Raw genomic sequence first — 26136 nt, 5'->3', positions numbered from 1 at the left:
AACTTTTAATGAAAAACTTATCTTGGCTCTTTTCTTCTCCTAAGATACATGTTGTGATTTATGGCATTTTTATACTCATGGTAGTATTCAGTTTATTCTACAGTTACAGATTTAAGTAAATATACACCTGTTAATGACATTGCAGCCATGAGAAATCTTCATGAGAATAATTTTAATATAAAGATGACCAATTCACTGTTGCCATTCAATGAGAATTAATAGCCTAGATAAAATCTTAATAGTTTATTATAGAAATATATGCAAAGGATTAGTATCATGTATTGCGCTGAGGGTGGAAGTTTATGCAACAGTGCCACCACTTAAACACAAATTAGGTCAAATGTAGGTGGGATGTTGAAGATTCTAGTTTTAAACCCTTGAAGTATCACAATATTTGAATATTATTTGGACTACAGGAAACATATTGGGGTCCTTAAAATTCTGATTGTGATGTTAATCAGTGGGTGAGCAAATAAAGACATTTGAATACAACTTCAGGTAAATTTACTCAAATGGAATTTCAGTGATATGTAACCTCCTTACAAAATCTCTTCCCCCCTCCCCAAGACATTAATAGTTTAACTGTTCCCACAGTAAAATGGGAAGGAAAATTTAGAATGTTTCAATCTTAATCTTGGAGATTAAGTCACTTGTAAAATAGGAAATGCTACTTTCTTTAATAGTTGAAAGGACAAAGGACATTTTAGGGTGCACTGCCTTCTGAACCTTACACTTGTATACTTCTGTAAGCTATAACTGATATTTATTGTGGTTAGGATGTTTAACAAACCAGGGAGATATGGATTGATTCATCCTGATGAACTTGGATAGTGCAGAAAATTCTAAGTGGACAAAACAAGAGATTATTTGTGACTACTTGTAAATGAAGGAAGGCAAGTGAAGCTCTGATCCTAAATGGCCTCTAGTAAATCCAGATGATGGGCAAGTGCTTTTATGTGCACAAGAGATATTCCACCAACTCCAACAATATTATTCTAATGTTGCCTTTTCCAACCATGTCCATAACTTTCTCTTCCTTTGATTGTGACATGGATTGGTATAAGGGTAGTATTATAATTGTCCTCACATATTGGACAATAAATCAGTGCAACATTCTGTTTCCAGCAGTCCCCAGACAGATCCTTCTAGGCAGCCAATGTTGTATTGCTGCCAGCATCTGGTATACCTAACCTACGTGGTTATTTAGAAGGTCAGTGGGTGTTGTCTTTGTGTGATATTTCACTGGGAAGCACGGAGTGGATAGAGACACAGATAGGATTCTAAGCACCTTTACTTAATTCTTTCCAACATTCCATTGGATTGGAAATAATAAAAGGACCTGAATATTTTAATACTTCTTCATAAGAAGAAGTATCAGCATCCTTATTTCATCTTCTCTAATTCCATGCTGTCGGTTTTTGGGATGGGATAACCAGAACTTTGGCTGATGGGGTAACCTCAGATATGCTGATGATAACAGCAAAGAAGACAAAAAAATCCTTTGTTGAAGTGAAAGAAGAGTACGAAAGCCACTCTGTTGCTCAGTATTAAAAAAAAAACCCTCAGATTATGTAAACAGGCAAAGCTAGCCCAATGCTAATACTGTAGGCAGAAAAGAAGCGGAAGTGGTAATAAACCTAGCGTTCCTAGATTTAAAAATTCACATGGGTGGTGACTGTAGCGATGAAATAAAAAGAGGTCAGTTACTTGGGAGAAACACTATGACAAAGATGAACGAAATATTAAAGGGAAAGACATCACACTAACAACAAAAGTTGCGCATTTCCAAGGCCAAAGTTTTCCCACTTTATCATGTCGCTGTCAAAACTGGACCATCAGAAAGCCTGAACAAAGAAAAATTGATGCCTTTCAGTTGAGATGCTGGAGAAAATAGTTGAGAATATTTTGGACTGCGAAGAACAAATAATTCAGTATCAGATGAAGTAAAACCTAAGTATTCACTGGAAGTACTAATAATGAAACTAAAGTTGAAATAATTTGGACCCCTAATGTGAAGGCAAGAATCATGGGACAAGACCCTGATGCTTGGAAATAATCAAAGGCAATTGGAAAAGGGACCAAACAGAAGACAAGATAGCTAAATACCATCATAGATGATATAAGCATGAAATTACAAGAACTCAAAGAAGCAATTATTGACAGAAAAGATTTCCATTGGGGCACAAAGAATTGGAAGCTACTGAATTTTGTATTTACAGTGGTGCCTCTAGTTACGAACGCCCCTCCTTACGAATTTTTCGAGATACGACCAGCTCCAGCCCCAAAAAATTACCTCTACTTGCAAACTCCGCCTCGAATTATGAACCGGATCCGCGGCCATTTTCCCTGCTGCCACGCGGTCGCGGCTTCCTGTGGGCGAGATCGCGGTACCAAGGAGACGTTCGGTGAGGCTTGTGTGTTTTGTGGCGTTTGGAAGGTTTTTGGTGTGCTTGTCAGCATGGCTCCAAAGAAAATGCAGAGCAGGCTGGCAACTGACTTTAGACAGGTTTTTCCCCAGAACTGAGCCTGCAGCTAAGAGGCAAAGAAGAGAGGAAACCCCTGAAGGAGATCTCCCCAATGTCTCTTTGGAGGGGGACTCTCCCTCCAAACAATAACTGCCTCCCCACCCCATTCTCCCTCTTCATACTGTGCTGTACTGTACTTTTTTTCATGTTTTTGAGGTTTAAAAATAAAATGCATATGTTTCAGAACTGTTTAGCCGTATTTACATTGAACCTTATGGGGGAAATTTACCTTGGGGTGCGACCAAATTCGGAGGGCGGATTAGCCGTATTTACATTGAACCTTATGGGGAAATTTGCCTCGACTTGAGACCAGCTTGAGTTGCAACCAGAGTCACGGAACAGATTAAGTTCATAACTAGAAGTACCACTGTATATGTAACCCTATTTGTCGCTCTCTTGTTCAAACCTACTGAACCTTGTTTGAAATGATTCTTAAGTTCTTTAATGTGCTTGAGAATACATCATTATAAATACTGTGGTCTCATTTACAAAATTAGTTACCATCTGCTTATCCCATATTTAGATAACTCCTATTTTTTAACATTAAAAACTGTGTTTATTCTAACTATCTGTATCTTCTTCATTTTGAGTAGTTATTGGCTTTTAAGAATGGTTTCATATGTAATAAATGCAACCTTAAGCTTAATTGTGGACCTTTGTGAAATTTAAGTATAATTTTCTACTATACTACTGTGGTCTCTATATGACTGTTAACATTTTGAAAGATTTACAGGGTAACAGTTCCCTTTGAAGAAACTATTTTTCATTTTAACAAATCTTATTTTTCTGTATGCTTATTTTAACATTAATGATTTTTATTAATTAGAACAGAAGTCTTATTGAATGGCAAGTGTGCAGCTTCCCACATCTTTTCATCCCATGTGAAGTAATCATGTTATTTATACCAGTGCCTATTTTTGTTTACAGATCAACAACTTTTCATTTGAATTGTTTAGGTTGGTTTGCATTTGAGTTTGATTTGTTGATTTATCCATTAGCTGTAAAACTTTCATCATCCCTGTTTGAAGAGTGCTCCATAGTTTGGCAAACTACAGTTTGGATGTGGCTTGTCTTTTCAGCTTGATGAGAATTATTTTAGCCCCCACTGAGGAAAGTAAGCAATATTATTCAATAGGTGGATAGAGTTTAGAGTAACAGAATGATAATACATCAGTAGCAGATACTGGAAGAAGAAACGATAGTGCTTTGTGTTTTCCTATATAACTATTTTTATTTCACAGGAAAAGTACTACAGTATAGGACTGCTTTTCAGCTGGCAGACAAACTGTATATGAGATATTTTTCTTAGTCTGTATTTAGTTTGTGATTGATTTAACATGAGTTTAAAGTAAGAGTTATTTTTTAAGTGTGTATAAATGTGTTTTACTCTTTAAATACTTGGTGAGTATGTTGTACAATTCAGAAATGCACAGTATATTCAACACACTGTAATAAAGACTCTGTGTTTTACTGGTGTCCTGGATATATTTTCTGCTAAGCACTAAATAAAAATACTGTAGTCTGCTTCCCTAACTTTCATTTGCTTATGCAAAGCTGGCTGAAATAGTACTCCAGTTTCACTCTTTCATCTCTTGTTTCGCTCATCTTGGTTTGACACAGTAAAGCCTTCAGACTCTGGAGTGGTGGCTGCGACTAATTTATTAATTGTCTGGTGAAATGTCATAGTAATTTTTCAAAGTCTTGAGTAGAATATGTAGTCAGCTATGACAGAACATTTTCCTCACCAAACTCAGTATTTGTTCATTTGACTAAAGCCTAAGAATATGGTGGCTTATTCTTGTAAAAACCTTGTAAATTAAGTAGAAAGCTGTAGACTAAAGAGGAATGGAAACTTTTTCCCAAATCCGGAGTAGAGTGGAAATGGCTTTTTAAATCTTTCAAAATATAAATTATACAACACACATTTGTGACAGGTATCACATCCAGTTTGGTCATGCATTTCACAAATATCAAGAAATATATTTGGATAAAGGAATCTTTGAAGTAAATCGTTTTGGCTGACACTGACTTTTTACCGTTAATCATGGTATCCTTCTGGACCAATTCCAGGTGTGGGAGTGGAAGGCATGGTGTTCCAGTGATTCTCACTCCTCCAGAGCTGGTTCTATTTGGTATTAGCAGGAGGAAAGAATATTAAGTATCATCAGTATCCTATTGGTACTCAGCTATAAATCTGGGTCCCCAGCCAACTAGGTGGTGCTATCTAGGTTCTTTCCCAGGTCTAGAGGCTGTGAGGATCTAGAAGGAGAAGAACAGCCTTTGTCTTAACCCTAGCAGCTATGGGTGTTAGGGACTCCTGGATCCAGGGACTTCCAGCTTTAATTCTGGATGGCATAGTACTTCCCCAGACAGAACTGGTTCACAATTTGGGTTCTCTTGGATCCTTAGCTCCTACCTGAAGAACAGATAGCCATGGCCAGCAGGACCATTGTACAAATTCATCTTGTGTGCCAATTGCACTCATTCCTGGATCAAGAGGCTTACAGTCACTCATGCCTTGGTCACCTCCCAGTTGGACTTGTTCGATGTGGAGTTACTGCTGAATGCCATGAAAACACTGCAGCTGGTCAGAATCCAGCACTGCACGTAGCTATTGGTATACCCCAGTATTCCTATGTAACACCATTGCTCTGTGAGCTGCATGGGCTTCCAGTAGGTTTCTGGATACAATTCACAGGGCTAGTTATTACCCATAAAGCCCTTCTTGGCACAGGGTCAGGTTATTTTTGGGATTTCCTGTCTCTGATTGATTCCATCCGTCCCATGAGATCTGATTGGTGGGGTAAGGCAAGAGGTGTGTCTTCTCCATTACAGCATCTGTCCTCTGGAATAGCATACCTCCCAAGATCCAGATAGCACTGACCCTGTTGGTCTTCTGTAAGGCCTTGAAAACCTGGCTTTTCACCTGGGCATTTGTCCGGGATGTTGTATGAGCCCATCTGTAATGGTTGGAAAGGAAATTACTGTGAGATAGCCTCAGTTATGCTATATTTTCTTTGTTTTTTTCAAAAACCATGTTGATTTTGCTTCTGGTTTTAATCCTGCGTTAGCCACCCAGAGTCACATTTTGCAAGTTGAGCATCCATATAAATGGATTAGCTAACTAAATAAAATAAAAATAAACCTGATGTTCTGTTCAGTTGTACATACAGTGATACCTCGGGATACGAAGGCCTCTGCTTGCGAATTTTTCGGGTTACGACCAGCTCTGGCCCCAAAAATTTACCTCGGTTTGCGAACTCCGCCTCGGGGTACGAACCGGATCGGCGGCCATTTCCCACCGTGACACGTGGTCCGTGGCCATTTTCCGCCCGTGCCACGTGGTCCGCGGCCATTTTCCGCCCGTGCCATGTGGTCCGCGGCCATTTTTCCGGCCCTGCCGCGTGGTCCGCGGCCGTTTTTGCGCCGCGCCGGGCTGTTTTCGTGCCGCACCGTGCCGCGCTGGGCCGTTTTCGCGCCGTGCCGTTTTCGCGCCGCACCGCGCCGCACCCGGCCGTTTTCGCGCCGCACCACGCCGCGCCCGGCCGCTTTCCCGCCCGACGCGTGGTCCGTGGACGCCAGAACGGATTAACGGTAATTACACTGAACCTTATGGGAAATTGCCTCGGGTTGCGACCAAATTCGGGCGGAGGGCGGAACGGATTAATCGGATTTACATTGAACCCTATGGGGAAATTTGCCTCGGGGTGCGACCAAATTCGGAGGGCGGAACGGATTAACCGGATTTACATTGAACCCTATTGGGAAATTTCCTTCGGGTTACGACCAACTCAGGATACGCCCAGAGTCACGGAACGGATTAAGTTCGTATCCCGAGGTACCACTGTACTTAGCTTCATTTAATGCAGTTGATAGATACAATTGTTAACTTTTAGTTCAGAAGCGTTTTGGATATCTTCCGCGTCCAGGGAAGAAATGGTGGACTGAAGACTGCTCTGTGAAAAGTGGAGCTGACAAGTGTGATAGAATGAAGAGCTGGCAAGTAGACCGTTTCTTCAGTAATTCCTCTCTGGACAAGGAGAGGACTTGAGATCACCCACTAGTGCTCCAGACAGCTGCTCCTCACAAGGAGACCACAAGACAGTAGTTTCCAGTGGGTTTAGAGCTCTGGGAAACAAGGGAATAGCCATCTTGCCCAAACTGCAGTTGGCGCCTTTGAAAGGACACTGTGTTCACATACTTCCTTTTCTAATCACTTTTGGAAATTGCTTGTTAACAGGTTTTCAGCTATTAGGAACTTTTGGATCGACAGGTTTTACTGCACTGGATGAGTTTCCTTCTATCCTTAGCGAAAGAAGTCTTAACTACAAGTTAAGAAATTTAAAAAGGGGGGGGGACAGCAAAAGGGTGATTAAAACTTTGATTTTAAAAAGTTACAAATGGACTAATGATCCAGATGAATTTGAAATAAGATTTTGGAATTAATTATAAAGAATCTTTCCAATGGAAAAATGTTTTGTTTGTAAAAAAACATAGTAAGATAAGACTTTAAAAATTGGGAATGAGAGGGAACTAAAGATTATAATTAAAGGAGAACACTCAAACTCAACTTATAATTACAGAATGAAGCAAAATGTTTTAACATTGGACACATTGAACAATATTTTTGAACAGTGGATCCAGAAGTTAATTTTAATAGTGTCTGCCTTTATAGATGGACTGTGTTTAAAAGTTGTTATGGAAGAGGAACATGTTCTACCTGACAAGATCTAGACTGATTTGAAAGTGGATTTTAAAATGAGAGGCTACAAGAATAATATGAAAAAAGATGTTACACTGGACATACAGATGAAACCGGCTGATGTCTTAATAATTAAAAGGGATATACAAATAACAAACCAAGAGAGTGACCTCGATGATTTTCCTATATTGGATTCACAAAAGAGGCTTGTTTAAGCTTTGAAAAATGTTGTGAGAAGGGACAAAGAAAAATGGGGGGGGGGGGATCAAGTTCTATAACATTATTTGAAGGAACTAAAGATCAAGATTGTTAAAAGTAAAAGGAAGGAATATAAAGTTGGTTTATTTGATCAAGGTTAAAACACATATGATGGTATTTCTGGTAACCTTTAATGGACTTTTGCTGCTCAGGACTGAAATGACGAGGTTTTAAGGATATGGGAAATATGAGATCATTTGTTGTATTCTAAGAGAAGATGAAGTATAAAATTGTTTATACTTTTGTGATGAAGGGAAAAGTCATTTCTTTATACATTTCTTTTCTTTACTATATTTTATTTTTTGTTTTCTATTTCTCTATTTGTTTCTCTTTTTTCTTTTCTGCACCTTTTACTTTTTATTCTTTTTTAGTTTGTATTAATTTTTATTGTTGTAATTGTAATTTTTAATAAAATTACTATTTAAAACATCTTTAAAAAAAGAAGCCTTTCAGATATCTAATTGTATAATGGCCAGAAGGTAGATAAGCATTACACAGAGCTCTTTCTGTTTGTGAAGCACAGTATTTACTATTGGGGAGGTTTTTGCTTTTGCTTTCATTACTAAAAAAAACAACAACAGGTAATCTGCATGCCTGCTTCATGTGATGGGGAATTGGATTGAAATGCATGAAATCTTTCCTAGGTTGCAACACTGTTTATTCCTACCTTATAACAGTGTTATTTAACTTTGAGCAAAAAAGTATACAGTACAGAGCTGACTTACAAGGGAGAGAAATTCATTTGTGCTGAGTTCTGCATGCAAACAGTACAAAGGCCAGAACATTTAGAACAATTTAATCTGTTCATGGACGTGTATTTATGTCAATTATATATATATATATATTGCAAATTTTATTTTCTTTATGTAAAATAGGAGAGACATTAACAGCACTCATAAGCATTAGCTAAGTCTTGCTTTTGTATTTATTTTTAAAACATTTTTGTAAGTTAATTTGTTTGTTTTTTTTTAGAGTATTTGATGGGAGACAGCCAGAATGACAACTTTGGATACTCAGATCTTCTGTCTACAGAGCAGGTACAGCAGTGACAGCAGAGGTTGAAAGGTAAGGAATTAATTCAACAATATATATTTAAATACATGCAAAATTTTACTTGCAAATGTGTTTATTGGTTCACAATTAATTTGTAATTTGTGTGTGCATATATGTATGTGCATCTGCCAGATATCACTAATTAAGTAATTAACCAATAACCAATATTAGTTATTAATTCAACTCATTAATCTGTTCCCCATCTGCATGCATCAGTCATTCCCTCTCACATAGAGAAACACAAAATACGTATATACATACTCCTCTCAAACAAAACAAAACAGAAAGAAATAAACAGGATAATGATGGGGTATAGGAAGTAGCAACTACCTTTTCCTGGTAAGGAAAAGTGTGGGGAAAGAACTGGGTGGAAACGACATAAAAGAAGAGATTTAAGCATTATTAAACAGAATAAAATTCAGCAAGTAAGTAGGAGGGATGAGTGACACATGTAAATTTATTTCATGAACCTATATGCTCAAGATTAGAAGAAGAGGACTTTCGTGGTATACCAGAAAGGAGAACATTACTGTTGAGGGCTGCATTTCCTTAGGCTTAATCTAATGGAGGCCACGTGGTCAGTGAGGCTGAAGAGGTAAGAGGCAGAAATGAGGAGAGAATCCTTAGTGGATGAGAACAACTAGTGTCTCTCCAGCATATCCTTTTCCTTCTTTTTGCCAAGCAGTGAGGACTGAAGAGTATAGTAAAGAGATATATTACTCCTTACCAGTATCTGTTACAGAGAGCTTTGAAATTAGACTGAAAGCTGCAGATTGCCCATCCCTGCTGCCATACAGAGAATGCTATTTGTTGAGCCTCATAAATGTCACCAAGGAATCTTGATTAGCATGATTAGCCAAAATGTTTTTTTATTACTGAATATTTTTGATGGTTGGGTAGTTAACTGGAAGAACAGAATTGTTCTAGCTTTTGGCAAGTAGAGGAAAAGCCTAGTCAGGCCCACGGAGTATGTAATTGTTAATTTAGTTGCCAGATGTGTACACATTTCTTCTCATTAAATTTTTTGCATGTGATATCATACAATCATTTCTGGATACGTTGCTTGGAAATGATTGCAATTGTCATATAAAGAATAGGCACAGTTGGCTCACAAGACAGATTTGTGCAAAGACACCCCCCTCCCCCTGCCCATGGCTGCCACCTGCGGATCCAGCAGGATCCATGAGTCCAAGAGGACCCCCAAATTGTGCACCAAATCTGTATGGCGGAGTGTTACCCTGTCCAGAGTCAGAGATATCAACTTTCCTAACTCTGGGGTCCTAAAATACAACCACTTTATCTTGCTAGGGTTGAGTCACAGCCAGTTTCTCCCTATCCAGGCCCTTACAGCCTTCAGGCACTGAGCCAGCACCTGAACAACATCACTTGCCTGGCATGGGGTAGAGATGTATAATTGGGTATCATCAGCATACTGATGATTCCAAACCCTATGCCGATGGATGACCTCTCCTGGCGGCTTCATATAGATGTTAAATAGGAGGGGAGAGAGACTCAAATCCTGGGGCACCCCACATAATAGTTTGGTACCCTGGATAATACTGACTGGTACCAGTCACAGAGAAAGGAGGAGAACCACTGCAAAACTTGTGCCCCCCATTCCCAATTCCCAGAGCTAGTCCAGTAACATATTGTGGTCGATAGTATCAAAAGCCGCTGAGAAATCCAAATATTCAATTTCATCTGTGGCTTTTTTGTGCATCCATGGAGCATTCTCGTTGGGCTCCTTTGCTCGTGATGCCATCATAAGATTGTTCTTTTTTCAAATCTTGGGTTCCCTGATATTAAAAATATCTCTCCATTGTTTTTCTGTAGCTCCATTTTGACTACATGACCACCATGACCTGGTACCTGAAGTTAATTTTTGGGACTATTTACTAATTCAAATCAAGTTACAGTTATAGCTTTATTATTAACTTTAATTCTTCTGTTCCACTTGCCTTGTATAACTGAACTCTGACTTTTACAGCTCTTTCCTCTTTTGAAGGTGCTTCAGAAGACTTCTCTGAATATAGAGCAGGGTCTTCAACTACAACCACTTTATCTCTTTATGTCCCCTTTTTGTTTTGGGCAAATTGGTAGGCAAATATTCCCAGGCTCAAATCCTGGCATTTTGAGGTAGAAATGGAAAACAACTCTGTCTGAAACTTGGAGTGTATTTGTCAGGGAAGATAACGTTCCTAAATAAGTTGTTTGTTGTGATTAGTACAGCAATCATATAGTCCAGAAATTGCTTAGGCAGCAACAAGTTGAACTGAAGAGAAAGAAAGTGAATATCCATGCTTCTATCATGTCTGTGTAAATGAAGATCAGAGGATTCGTTCTCACTACGACATGAGAAGAGTTTGAATGTTGCCTCTGTCTATCGTTAAATAAAATGTTCTCTATTAACCAGAGCTTGAAGTAAAAAAAATGAAAGTAAAACGTCTTAGGACTGAAACATACTTCCTTGATTAGTTTTTTGGTCTTGCACTAATTCCTCTGGTGGATCTTACAGGTTCATCTGCATCAAACTAGGTCAGAATATGTGAGTGGCATCTTAAAGAAGAGACTGGACATTGCATGAAGTAATGTTGCAATGTACTTTGAGAACCACACACGCTTCTAAGTAACTACTGAGTCAGCTCTCTTGCATAGTTAATCAGCAGTATGCTGGTAATATGCTGGTAATAAAAAAAAAACTTTATGAATTGGAAGGCTTAAGTAAATCCCCTCTGCAGATATTTACATTGTCGCTGTGTGTTAAGTGAATGATTATTTTTATTCTGTAGATATTTCTATTTGGGATTAAAAGATGTTTATTATTATTATTCATTAGATTTGTTATAGTGGCCTACTCAAAAAGACTCTGGAGTCTCTATTTTATATAAATATTAAAAAGTACAAACTGCTTTAGAATAATATAGTACTATAATGTGCAGTTGTTATCTTTAGGTTTTCCAATATATGTTTCCTTTAGACAAATTACCTGAGGTCGCCAGTCTTGGGTCTCAAGCAAGCCTTTAAATTTGGGTACAGTGATGTATTAGCTTCATGTAAGGCAAAGATTCCTGGATTTTTAGGCTTAACATTTTATTTGGAAATTTGAGAAACTTGTAGTTGTTGCCATGGTATGAGAATGTATAGTCACAAGTAGCAGCCATGTGGGCCTGCTCATTCACAAGAGATTAAGTAAATGATTCTCTGAAAGCTGGATACAAGGCAGAATTTGTTTGTTTGTTTGTTTGTTTTAGAAGCCTTATATAGCCATCCATATTAAGGAATTCCTGGAAGCTTGGTATTCAGACAAGTCAGCCATCAACAGGCACATAGAGATGAACAACATCTACACACTGTTCAAAAGAGACAATAAAAAGGAAAGCAAAAGACCAGAACATCTCCTCACCAGCAGTCATCACCCAGATGAGCAGAGATTAACACCAAGATTAACACCAGACAAACAATCAAGCAGTAAACAATACCCTAATCAAGGAACTACCAAAGGGGAAAAAAAACAACCCCCACCAACACTGGCAGGGCAAGCTACCGCATATAAATAGAGAGCAAACCCCACTCCATTCTAGCATTGAAGATGTTACCTAGCTGGGTAACGAAATGTTTGCAAGAAAACAACCAAGCTCAGAGAACCCCAAGGACTCCACATATACATGGACTAAATGAGACATGCCTATACAACTGTCCAAAGAAAATACAGAACGCCCTCCCAAAATCATTCTCTGCTACCCCAACTAATATTTTCTTTTAAGTGGATGAATAGAAAGCAAAGCACATGCCTTCAGCTGCTTTTTCTAATTCTTCTCTTGATTTTACACTGTTACATATTTCTGGGGCACACAGACAAAAATGAACACTGGTTTTCAACCCTGCTACCCAAGCTAACATCTATATTAAGAAAAACTAGAATGCTCACAAAATAGAAAAGGGTATTGTTTTGAGCTCCATACAAAACAACTCCAAATTAAATGTTATGTTGATTGTTTGGGTCCCAGCAGAAAAAAACAGGATGTTACATCTGACAAAACATGTTCTAAAAGGTTTGATCATAGGCAACAGTTTGAATCCATGTTTGCTTCATTACTCCCTATAAAAGTAGAAGAGGTTTTAGTCTATGCTGGCTGCTACCCACTACCCATCTATATAAAATTAACCAAGAAGACCATATTTAATTTTTTAAAAAACATTAAAACAATACTAATAGTAGAAACAACACAATTTTTCTGTCTATCGTATCTAATGAGTACAAATTAGCCTAGCAAGCAGCAACTATGTCTGAACATGGCATGCCTAAAAAATTATATAAAATAGCATTGCCAACAGCAGAAACAAAAACTAATCCCATAATGTCACTTCTTTTGCCACACAACAAAACAAGATAGTGTTCACATTTTTTGAATGTACCCTGGTAGCTCAGCATCAGCTATATATATATGAATAAGAGCAAGAATGAAGCTCAACAAACCAATAGTTTTTACATTGGTAACTTACAACCTGCAAATATTTAAAATAAAAATAAATCTAAAAACCACAATAACATTAGTAATGTTTATGTAATACTATAACATAATATTAACTATAGTGTTCTCTCTCTCTCTCTCTCTCTCTCTCTCTCTCTCTCTCTCTCTCTCTCACACACACACACACACACACACACACACACACACACTACATCTTTGCATGCACCTGATAGCTACCAGCCAATAGGAGAAAGTATTGTGTTGAAAATGTTGAAAGTACTGTGTTGAAAACAGCACAACCTATGCTCTCTAGTATTACCTCGCATACTGTACTATTCTGTTCTGCTGCACAATCAAGGCAGGTAACAAAATTTATAAATAGAAATAGAATAGAAGAAGGCAGAAATGCATGTTAAAAATAATTGTAAAAATACTAAAATCATAGCAAATTTTTTAAAAGAGCAGCAAGCTTATCTGTGTTGCAGGCAACCACTTTATAAAAAACATGCTATCTTATATCCATTTTAACTGTGATGGCATTCACAATTTTCATGCCCATCTACAGTATTATTGTAGACAGATGTGTGAATTTTATTGCATTAATTAATTATACTTTAGGCTTTGAAAAGTGCATGCCAAATACTGAGATGGATTTTGAGGCCTCTGTGTAGTTTTGAACCATTCTATTGATGCATTTTCAACAGATATAGAACAGAATTGCTTTGTTAGTGACAGATTGAATGGGGGGGGGAGATGAGGCATTCATTGATTCATTGTGTCATGATCTAAAAAGAAAAGTATTTGGATCAATTTCCTCCAGTGTTTAATATCAGATGGGAGGTGTGTATCGGTCCAAATTATGTAACAGAAGGTCGTAACTACCATTGTTCATTTTTCTTTCTCCTGGGTGCCTGAAAGACCAAGGGCCCCCCTCCCCTGTCCTGCTTCCCAAATGACCCCAGCAAGAGAATCCGGGCTAAAATTAATTTCTGCTCACAAATTGCCAAAACTGGAGGCTATGAAAATAGGGATAACTGGTAAATTAGAATTTCTTCAAAGGAGCATTTGACAAAATCATGAGCCATTATAATCCATGAGGGAGAATCTGTTTGTTCTATTAGGCTGCTTGTAGGTTTCCAAAGGTTATCTGGTTAGCTCCCAGGGGAACTGAATGGAATATCTGACTCTTTAGCTTAACACTATAACTTTTTTTATGGTTACCCCTGAATGTGAAACAGAATCATCTGATGGAAATACAAAAGCAATACATTTCTTGACTTTTAAGCACAACTTCACCCATTGTAGAAGTGGAGGTAGGTGGGGAGGGGTCAGTATTGAAGTTATAGGGCCTTGTAGATTTATCCTGTTCTGTTGCATAATCAGTATTTTTTGTGCTTTATTAAATTCTTCATGAAACATTATATGAATATGAATATGTTCTCACTACCAGCTCAGTCATGTGCTGTATGTGTTTTCCTGCAGGTTGCTTTCCTGTTGAAACCCTAGATTAGCCTGCACTTCCACAAGGCTCTGGGTCTATACTCTGAGACCAGGAGAGACTTAAAATTCTGAAATGAAGATGGAGGCAGCAGACAGAACAGAAGAACTCATTGACCCAGAAGTCCCACCAAAGCTGTCAGAAAAACAGGAGCCAGCTCTGGGTGAAGAGGGATCTATAGAACTGGATATGCCTGCTCAAAAAGAGAACAGAGCTCTTGGGGAGGATTCAGCAGTGCTTGCTTCAATGCCGTGCTTGCTGATGGAACTGAGACGGGACTCCTCAGAATCTCAGCTAGCATCAACAGAAAGTGATAAGCCAACAGCCGGCCGTGTTTATGAGAGTGACTCTTCCAACCATTGCATGCTGTCCCCTTCTTCCAGTGGCCATTTGGCTGATTCAGACACGCTGTCTTCTGCAGAAGAGAATGCTCCTGGCCAAGCTGAAACCACTGCAGAGGGAGACCCTTCCACAGTATCAGGGTCTACCGTTGGGAGGAAATCCAGGCGGTCCAGGTCAGAAAGCGAAACCTCGACAATGGCTGCAAAGAAAAACCGGCAATCTAGTGATAAGCAGAATGGCCGTGTTGCCAAGGTTAAAGGTCATCGGAGTCAAAAGCACAAAGAGAGAATTCGGTTACTGAGGCAGAAACGGGAGGCTGCTGCCCGCAAGAAATATAACCTGCTGCAGGACAGCAGTACCAGTGATAGTGACCTAACCTGTGACTCAAGCACGAGTTCATCGGATGATGATGATGAAGTTTCAGGGAGCAGCAAGACAATCACTGCAGAGATACCAGGTAGAGGATGTTTTTTAAACTGAACTGGCAAAGCTTCTGCCATCATTTCTCAGCTGTCATGCTAAATTTAGAGGAGCAAAAAAAAAAAAAAACCTAGGAAAACCAGAGTTCTGTGTAAATACAAGGGTTGCAATGTATTTAAAACATGAAATATTTTCAAGGTGGGTAAGGAAGGTTTCTCAGTGCTCTTATTTGCACAATAGCTCACCTTAAAAAAAAAAAAAAACAGACAAATCCTGATAACGTTGAGTTGTCCATTCCCTGTACTCTACCTTCCTCCTGCCAGTAGGCATCAGTGCACCTTAGGTGGTAATCTTTAAAACAGTCTACTTTGCTGCTATTTAATTCTAAATGGACTGTTGTTTTAAAGTGCTGCAGCTGTTTCTCTCTCTGCATCTGAAATTTCATGAGGCATCTTACTGCTTCTACAATAACCCCCTCCTCCCTTGTTAATGCTGCACTTTCTAGCTCTGTTTCAATGCATGATAAGCTGGTTCAGCCTTGCTGCAAGTTTTATAAATAGGCAAGTCAGTTATTTCAGAGCCTGTGTAAGGAATATTTTGCACATAGATTGCAAATTAGTATCCCCCATGCTATCCCACAGTTTCAAAAGAAAGTGAGATATAAGTTCTGCTGTGTGGGTTGCACAATTACTAATACTGTTTTTTTCCCCCTGCTGCATCTAAATTGACTGAGAAGAAAAATATTTTGGCTGCTCTCATTATAAAATACCAGAAGGTGTGTTATTTAAAAAAAAAAAAAGTCTGTTAAGGCCTACATTATTCCTCTAGCTGAAATAGCATGATCAGGAATATGTATCAAACTACTCGGCATATGGTATTCAAAATAATTGCATTTATAGCAACCTTAAAATAAAATACTGTTTAAAAATCTTTTGGTTTGCTAATCTTTTATGGGTGAACACACATTTATTTCTTTGCACAAAAGGAAATGAGTTTTGTAATTAAAATCAGTGTTCCAAGTAAATCTGTTTCTGTGCTGTGTAGGTAGACTTGGAAGACTACAATGCTGAGTTCATAACTTGACCCCTCAGGTGTTCTTTCTACCACGTTTGATGGATTCTGTCTTTGCACAGTACATAGGGGTTTACATTTGTGCTTGGGTTGAGTATTACAGACATTGTAGCCCTCCAATCTCTGTTTTAATTCGGATCTCTTGAAGGTTCCGCCCAAAGCATTTGAAAGTTGTCACAGCTGTGTGTGGTGGATCACAACATCAGTGACCAAATTTGAATTGCTCTGGCCATCACATTTATCTTAAACAATAGTTAATCCTGCAGGTTACTTTTGAAATTGTTATTTATTTGATGACAGACTACACAAGTATTTACTGTTCTCTTGACCAGAACAGACTAGCAAAAGCTACACATAAAGTATCTCTTGCTGTGCTCTACCATTTCAGATTGTAAGTTATGCACTTCTCTACATCAGTTGTTGGTAACGTGTACAGTGAATTACAATCTGAGATGTTACAGCTCCCCTCCCCCACAATAACATTCAGTATGGCTTCTGCTGGACTGGTTTTGTTTGAACATAATTTAGTGCAGCCTTCATTCAAATTGCAGGTTAGATTAGCTAATTTTCCCTTTGGTTATGTGCAATGTTGTAAGGTAGTTTTTGGCTAGGTGTAATCAATTATGCACATCAGAAAATTCTAAGTAGAAGCAGAGATAAAAATTTCTGCCCACTGAATAAGGGACTCCCTATTAGAGTCTGTTTATAAGACAAAATCTGTATTCATTTGTTCATTTCTATTAAGTGAATGGTATAAAAGAGCAGCAAGCAGACATCATAACCTCCAGAGTAATATAGTGATATATAAGATTACATGTAATTCTGTGCTATTTAACTTAATTGATTGAATCTTAGCAAACCAATGTAGTGTTAGATTTTCCTCCTTTGCAGATCCAGAAAGAGTCCCCTTGGATTTTTTGCTTATTATTTACATATGAAGACTACAGATGTAGCTGTGATGTTCTTAGAAGTGTTAGTCTAATATATGGAGAATTGGTTTTGCTATAGAACAGGATTAGGTTAAGAGATTATAAATCTAAACAAATGTTTGTGAGTAGACAGTTTGAAGAAACCTGCCATTGCATCTTAATGCTATATTTTTTAGCATATAAAGAGATTTAGTTCAGGTGGTTGGGCAGGTAGCTTGCAGTGAGGGAAAGGAGATTGGAAGAACGAAATGCAAAAGTACATAATCTCTACCTGTTCATTTACATTTTAAATATTTTTGCCTATAAGTAGGAAGACAGACATTTCCCCTCCTAAAGTAATCCTGATTAGATTACATTTGAAAAAGATTCATAAAACATGCATGTGTAGTTTTGGATACTAATATTTTATTTTCTGTCCAGATATGTATCCATAATAACGTTAACACGTATTTTTTAAAGATAAGTAAGTTTGAGTTTTGACAGTAGCTAAAACATGAACAACACTGATAATATGAATTAGTATGGATTGCTTTCATCATGCAGTTTTTATCAGTTGGTAGAAATTAGGGTTAGGGTACTGCCATTGGTACAAATAGAGAAGTGAGACTACTATAATCTAGTGTTAAATAAAATTACATTTTTAAGTATGATAGAAGCATTTAGCTAGAAGTAATGACCAGAATTCAAAGCTGTCATTTGGAAGTATCCCAAACCTGCTCAGAAACATGGACATCCACCAGGAGGATGCTGGGTATGTGTGTGGAATGACAACATATGCTTCATGATACCATTATATAAACGCCACAACTTATGTCAGGCATCTGATAGCAGTACCAATGGTGGCATTTGCATGATGACATCATTGCACTCATGTAATCATTTTGGTATCATCACAGTTTGTGCCACAGCTCAGGAGGGTTGATAGAATTGGACTTGATCTATAGTGCAGGGGAGATGGAAACAGTATTGACAACTTGCATAATGTTCAGTCTAGCCTTCTAGCTCCAAGTTAGAGGGAGAAACCAATAGCATTCTTCCATCTTCTTTGCTGCAAGCTAGAGTAACAAGAACTTGACCAGAAGATGGGCTACAGGCTTCTGTCTTCATCTTTGGGCAGGAAGGGATAGCAGGGACCCTTTTTTTGTTCATTCTGGCAGACCTGGGGCTTCCGCCTCCTTTCAGGCAATAAGACAATGAGAGCCTGCATGCTTCTATTATCTTTTGAATGAACAAAGGAGGGAAGGTAGAGGCAAAAAGCTTATATCTGAGGTGTAGATGGAGCTTTTGCTGAATGGCGGAGGTCAAGGGAGCAATCATGCCTTCACCGTCCCTTGATACTCTCAACAGGAAACGGAGATTAGAGGCAGGTGTTACAACATTACTCTTTCAGCAGGGACAGAGAAGGTGCACATTCTCAACAAGTTTGAACTAGAGAGGAATGACAGTCTTTGACTTTGTGGTGCCAGTGAGGTTTGGTTGACCACAACCACCCCAAATTTGTAAACCCCTGAATACTGGGGTTATTCCCAGAGGCCTTTTGATGTGCACATTCACGAACTGAAAGAGAAATGGAAAATATATGGCACTTTTATTCTGTGCCTTATGCTAAAAGGTAGTTTAGAAAGTGAAAAATGAGCATATGATGTAGGGGATTGGTTTGTTTCCTATACATTTTTCCTGATGAGCTAACTTGTACAAAATTGTGTTTATTTTATATTTTGAGGAAGCGTTATTTTTGCAGTCACAGAGCAGGCTGAAGCCTTGTACTTTTGCAGGCAGGATTAATGTAGAAAGTCTATAGCTGTGTCTGAGCAGAGACATTCAGTGCTGATGTTTTTGTAGCTTGTTCAAGCTACATTCCATTGCTTGAATACAGCAGTAAGGCTTTGATTTTGAATTCAGAACAGAATGTGATGATCTGGATTATTCATATTTTTCTCTGTAATATACATCATGGTTTCAGGAACCATCTGAAAGTGTACCAGATGCTCCTGGTATACTTAGATCACAGTGTATCCTGGTTCAAGAGCAGTTTTTCTAGAACTGGTGTCTTCCAGATATGGTTGGACTATAGTTTTCATTATGTGTGAATAACAGCTATGCTGGTTTGTCTTTGGGGAGTTACATTCAAAACAGTTGAAGGGCTCTAGGTTTCCTTCAAGCTGAACTCAACCCCTTGCTGATTTCCTAGACACATTCATGCAGTTTTATTGGTAACAGTAGATAAATACGTTGTCATTGCCTTCTTCCAAGATGTTTTTTATCATCCAGTCTATCCTACATCCTAGGATTTCCCAGTAGTCTTCTATTCATGTATTAATGAAGTCTAACCATCTGTAGCTTTTTTCACAAGGCCAAAGTTGACTAGATGCTGTATCAGCTATGACTTTAGTACTATATAGACATGTCTCTGTAATTCTGTACTGAATTAGTTTATCATGCCTTCTTCCATGATGCTTTTTAGATTCCTACTTTAGCCTACTGCCCTATATTTCCTGGTAGTCTTCCATCCAAGTGCTAACCAGGCCCTGTTTAACTTCTGAGCCAAACATGTCAGCCAGGTACAGTCATTTGCTGATTACATGGCTGCCAAATCTGAATGCCTACGTCCTGGCCATTAATTTGATAAAGTTCCCCTGACAATTTTCTGTGTGAACAGTTTTCTGCTTAATGTTCAAACTATGGTAAATCTTGCTAGCCAACCCTGTATTTGTAAGCTGGCTTAAATAAAAACAATTTCATGAAAGTTTATGCAAGTACTCATGCTTTTCCCTTGGCTTGGGCTTATCTACTCATGCTAGCATAAAGCCAGGTGGCTTCATTGTTAAAGAGAGCTTGAAGTCCTTAACACTGGAATTCAGAAATCCATGAGCAACTCATGCTAAATTAATTAGAGTTAGGATCTGTTTCATTTTGGAAGTTTGCATCAACCATTGTTCATGTTTGTGGACTGAGTGATTTGTAGACTCTTGATAACAAGGATCAAAGGACATTTGTGATTTATGACTTTCCAAAGTGCCAGATTTACCCAAAAGGAAGAGAGGGTTTTTTTGTCTTGTTTTTTACATAAGAGTTACTTCACAATCGGAAGATGAGATCATTTTATATTTTCTGAGAATACAGTACTAGAGAGGGTGCTGTTGAAAGCTAGTGAAAAGGTGGGACATGCAAATAATGAAAGCAGGAAGCTGAAACACAGGCAAGAGCGAAGGAAGATGCTGTCTTCCATTCAGTAGAGACTCGGATAAGCATGGTAGCCTTGGCATAATTCCCTCCATGAGTAATAGGTGAGTGCCTTAAGTAGAGGGGTTCTGCTAGCCTTGCAGGCTCTCTGTGGTAACAAGGACTCATAAAAATCAGAATTCTGAATTAGTAGAGACTTCATGGATAGAGAGGCTCTCCATTGCAGATGCTCACACACTCTCTTGCTCTCTGTTTCTCTTGGTGAACAAGAACTAAATGTTAATGATGCTGGCACTTTGACCAAACAGAACAAGAAGTCCAAAGCACATTCAGAACTCAGTGGGACTTACTGATACTGGGGTTCCTAATTCAATCCAGTGCAAAGCCTCTATTAAGCCCTTCCCTTTTTGCAAATACTGTAAAAAAAAGGGGGGGGGAGCTTAATACCTCAACTTCTATGGAGTAAGCTAAACTTAATAGATCCCCCCACCCCCCAGCCTACCCATAGCAGCAGCTTATGAATCCTTGCTGGGAACTGAACTCAGTGGGACTTACTCCAGAGGAACCAGGTTTGTGTGTGCTGAGCCCAGTTATCCACAGATTTTCTCTGTGTGAGTATATACCTGTTGTATATGTGTACTGTATACAGAAAGGAATCGTTTGAATGGTCAAATGGGAGTTCAAATAGTTTTACAAGAAGATGTTTTTTATATGTCTAATGTTCATCAGTAGTAATTAATTCAATTAATATTTAATGCTTTTCCTGATCCTGCCTTTTTTTTTACTTTGTCCTCTGGCCAGAGCTTATATACACCTATGTATAAGTATATACAAATGTGTTAGATGCACACATTTCCTCAGCATTTCTTAAAGAAAAAAAAATCTCCAGGATTGGAATTAATAGTCCTATCTACGAGGTAGGGAAACGGTAACAGATGAGGTTTTTTTTCCCCTGCCTAATCCTCCCTTTTTGAGGGCATTATCTTAAATTCAGAATTTTGTTCCTTTTGAGTAAATACAGAATTTGGAATGCGTATCCCATTTTTATTTGATATGTAGAAGTATAATTGAGTAATTCATGGCAGATGAGTACAGAGTCCTAAGCAAAAGAACATTCTCTTTTTTCTTTTCATAAATGTCTTTAAGAAGCTATCTAAGATCTGTGAGAACATATTTCAGAACAGGTGGGAAGAAATTATTCTTTGTAAACTAAGCCTTGAAGCAATAATTTCCCTTTATTTCTAGCATAGAAAAGGTCTCTATGCTTTTTTGTAGAGGCACAGAAGAAAATTGGCAACAGTTTCCCCAACTTTCCTAGCACTTGTTATGACAAATATTGACTTCAAGAAATCTGAATTAAGCTTTTTACTTCAGAAGTAATAACTCTCATTAAAAATTCCAGATCTGTGAGGGTTAAAAATGAGGTTTCACCAGTTCTTATTTAAAAAGAAAATCAAATACTCCATTTCTGTAAATATAGTAGGTATAGCTCTGCTTTTATTCAAACATGGTGTTTTATCTCTATCCTCTGGAAAGAGCAATTTATGTAATCTTATTTTTCTGTTTATATTGCATATATTATAATGTATATTACCATTTGAAAAAAAATTGAAAAGTTCATCTAAACAACCAAATTCTTCAGTTCCCATGACCTTGTAGTACACTCCCATAGGCATCAGTTTAATGGACAATGTATTTTCTCCTTTAACATCTGGAGAAGGCTCTAGCAAACTCAGCCATAGATTTATGTGAAAAGCAACATTCCTCTGCTTTCACTGTCACAGCTTTATCTTACAGTAGGAAAGGTTAGATTTCATTAATTTCTAATGTCTCTAAAACAAAAATGTTAGATGTTACTATCTCAGGTAAAATATGCAGATGGTATGTATATGAAGGCCCACACTAAAAGAATATTGGAAAATAATTTGTAGTAACCACTAGAAAGCATCCATGTAGTTCCATTTTTTCTTCATTGCTCGCTGTCTGAATTTTTCTTAATTTTTCTCTACACCCATGTCTATCTACTCTCTCCTTGGTAATTTTATTCCCTGCCAAAATACTCCGAATTTTGTAAAAGCTCTAAATACCATCAGAATACAAAATGAAAACTGAATTGGTTTGCATTTCTGTGAGTATGATATTAGAAAATTGCATCCAGACTTAGTCTCATTTAAAGTATTGATTTCAGTGGGCATACTCTAATTGTGGCTTAGTCTGGACTTTTCCAAAATGTTTCTTCGGGAATATCTAGAAGTGTGTAATTGTTAATTTGTGTGACATAATAATGACTGCCTGCAGGAGTTGGGTCTCTCCCCCCCCCCCCATAAAGTCCACAGCACAGGTCTCTAAGGTTTGGGATTTAAATTCTTTTTTCCCAGCCGAGTGGTGATGGCTATCAAATTAGAACCCTTTAAAAGAGAATTAAACAACTTAACGGAAGATATCAAAGGCTGCTAGTCATGATGGCTAGATATTACGTGCAGGAATAGAAGCAGTAGGCTTCATAATACTGACTTGCTGGGAAACATAAGCAGAAGGATAGTTTTCATTCGGGTCTTCACTCATAAGCTACTTAGTGATGTCTGATGGGCTTTTGTGGGAACAGAATGCTGGACTAGATGGGCTTTTGGTCCAATTGTCTTATTTTCTCTTTAAAGCAGTACAATCAAAGGCTAAGCTTCTGTTTAACATAATTAGTTGTTTACTGCTTCTCCTGTGGATAGTTAAGCCTCTTTTAAATAAACCTTAGAGGCCTATTGAAAGATAGTAGCCATAAAATGAACAGAACTGTCATGTTCATGGGTAATATATTGAGGCACAACCAGAAATGGCCTATCACCATCAAGGCTTACTAACTCCCCAAGACATCCCACCAGTGGATTAATGGAAGTGGAATGCTGAACTTGGTATCTCTGGTCTGCTTCAGGAAGGCTACTCTACTGTAGCTATATTTTATGTTAAGAAAAATATGCATACAACTTAGATTTGAGGTTGATTGTTTTGTTACCTTTTTTCTCTTCTGCAACAAAAGCTTGAAATGTATATGGGAATTGTATTAATTTCACTTTCTGAAAATAATTTTGAAAAGTCAAATGGTTCTACCAGTTATATTGATGTGCGGGTGGTTTATGAACACTTAATTGGGCAGACATGGTGCTTCTCTGAGATGGTGTCTCTTGATCAGTTAGAGCAAGTGTATAGCTTGTTCATACTCGCATGCCTTAATGTATGGATGTGATGATCTTCCTTTAATGATATCTTATGCCATGGCCTCAATGTCTTTCAAGCTGGCTTCAGTCGTGCTGGGGGATCTGGAGGAGCGACCAGGGAAATTCCAGGATTGCTTGACAGGGGCACCGTGTGGGATAGGAACTGCATAGGCAGTGTCCTAGAAGAGGCCATGAACTGCTTTGCCGAGATGCAGAGGCAGACAGAGGAGAAGTTTCGCATGTGGATAGAAAAGCTCACTCGTCTGGACACAGATGAAGAAAGCAAGCAGCAACTGGAGTCCAGGGAATCTAAAGTACCATTAGCTGGCCAAAGAATCTCCTCAGCTACTCAGGCAGGGATATTTATGCAGGCGCCTGATAGCCAAGTACTTCCGCAGCAGTCCTTTAATTCTTATGCGAGCTGTCAAAATACCGATATGGCTTTAGAGATTCCAGAGACTTTGAATAACAATTTCCCAGCTCTCTTCCCTGAAAACGGGAATATCATGGAATCCAATTTGAACCAATCACAAACTTAACAAGATTCTCAAGCATCTATGATTAACCCAGATCTTACTGGAAAAGCTGACAGCTGTAAACCATACAAGTTTTGGTTCCTTGTTTAGGCTTTTTAACAGTTGGTGTTTTTTTTTCTTGTCACCTTCTTAAGAAAGTAGATGTATTTGGTTTTGCCATTGAGATGCTCTTCTTCCTGGCTTTCCATCAGCAGAGCTTGCAACTTAGCAACCTTTTTTGTGTGTCTTACTGTAGGACCAATCAATGTATTCCCTATATGCTCCTTTTGCATGCCAGAACTGTTTATTTGTGAAAAGAGATTTGAAACTGAAAGACTCAAATACCAAATCAGTATGTCCTGTGAATATTTTCTTAAACAAATGCTAGCATCTATATTGTGCATCTTAAACAAAATTATATATTGCTTGCCATGTTTGGTTCCTCCATCACTTTGGACAGAAGTTGGCTGATCTGTGAATTGGAAAGGTTTGGTAAATCATTATCCACTATTATCATTCACTTTCATGCAAGTTTTGTATTCACAGTATTTATACTTAGAGGAAACTTGTGTTTTGTAAAAACTTACTAATCCTAATGACCAGAGGAATTTGAGAGAGAAAAGTAATAGATCTTTCTGTCCAAGGGTTAAATTAATTTGGGTAAATTGAAACCTTTGAATTAAAGAGATTAAGTAAACTTTTACTATAGAAGCATGCTTAAAAACTTATACCACCTGTCGAAACAGAGTAATTATCAGTGTGGGTGTGTTACATACAATCAAACTGTATTTTTATGCTATAAATTCTGGAGTATATTTTAAAACAATAGTGGGGTTAAGTCTTGAAATTTGGCCAGATGTAAATTAAAAATTGAAAGATGTTGTCAATTACAACCCATAAAATGTAATCATGCCCTCGTGAAAGAGTTCATAGCATTACAGTTTTTGACTGTTTTTCTTTTAGTCAGCATCTCTTGTGCTACATAGCAAGTTATCCTGTCTGCCTTCCTAATCTTGATGCTGAGGGCAGTACCAAATGACAGTTTAAAACATTCATGTGTTACCAAATGTTGCCCCCCTTCTTCTGTTGTTCGGTTTATGATTGGCACCCTCGATTGCTTCCCTGGTGCCTACACTGATTCCCTGTTGGGTCAGGTAATGGTAAAAATTTGGAATCACAAACCCGCTTGGGCTAGGTTGTTTAAGGGACGCTTTTCTATCTGTATGTTTAAGGGATTAAAACTCTTCTGTGCACTGAGTCATCCCTGCTTCCAGAAGATGTACCTCTGGAAGCAGTATAAGGTAAGGTTTTGTTTTGTTCTTCAAAACTGGCCAGGTATATTGCAGAATGTTCGTTCTTCCTTACCCCATCTTCTTGACCTAAAAAACAAAAAAAACACACTTCCCTGAAAATTTCAAGTAAATGTGGAGGTAGCGTGCATGCACACATGCTAAGACTTCTAACAAGTGGTTCTTGCTGCACGGCTTTCTGAATTGCTGCCATACTGTTCATGGTTTTTTTCCCAATACAGTAGAAACATTTTCTAAGCTCTTATTCTGAACTGTCACTGAGCATTCCTCCTAGCCCTGTTGGTTGGGAGTCGCCACACAGTGTTCAGTTACTGTAATTCTTTTCAGTTTAAAATAATCTTCATGCCTGGGATAGTCTATTGAGTAAACATCCTTACAAGTTAGGTTTGTTCTCAAAGAAGTAAAAAGTTCTGGCAGTTCTTCTCCATTTGGGCTTTCATGTGAAAATGATTTGTTTAAAAAATATAGAGGCACTCTTTCATTATGCTAAAAAAATTTTTTTTAAGTTTTAAAAAATTGGCTGTAGTCCAAAACATCTGGTTAGAAGTAATTTGTGCACAAGACTGAATCATCTTTCCACAGTTAATGAGATCCTAAGTGTGTTTACTCAGAAATAAATCCCACACAGGTCAGTGCAGCTTTCTTAATT

The 26136-nt window shown here is 38.1% G+C and overlaps 1 protein-coding gene across 5 annotated transcripts in view; it reads left to right on the top strand.

Annotated features, from left to right (window-relative positions):
* ARK2N (arkadia (RNF111) N-terminal like PKA signaling regulator 2N) overlaps positions 1–26136 on the top strand; it is a 59111-nt gene that overhangs the window by 12191 nt on the left and 20784 nt on the right. For all 5 annotated transcript variants that reach the window (XM_025166113.2, XM_007427310.4, XM_025166115.2 and 2 more), the window contains exons 2-3: positions 8458–8550; positions 14493–15307. In XM_025166113.2, the coding sequence (XP_025021881.1) occupies positions 14584–15307 (724 nt within the window). In that variant the 5' untranslated portion in view covers positions 8458–8550; positions 14493–14583. The remainder of the gene's footprint in view (positions 1–8457; positions 8551–14492; positions 15308–26136) is intronic.

Source organism: Python bivittatus, unplaced genomic scaffold (genome assembly GCF_059951505.1).
Source record: "Python bivittatus isolate LINGU-HERP-01145 unplaced genomic scaffold, Pbiv_v1 ctg000570_np1212, whole genome shotgun sequence".
Taxonomy (NCBI): domain Eukaryota; kingdom Metazoa; phylum Chordata; class Lepidosauria; order Squamata; family Pythonidae; genus Python; species Python bivittatus.
The sequence above is the reverse complement of the archived record's forward strand: the minus strand, read 5'-3'. Positions and strand labels throughout refer to the sequence as shown.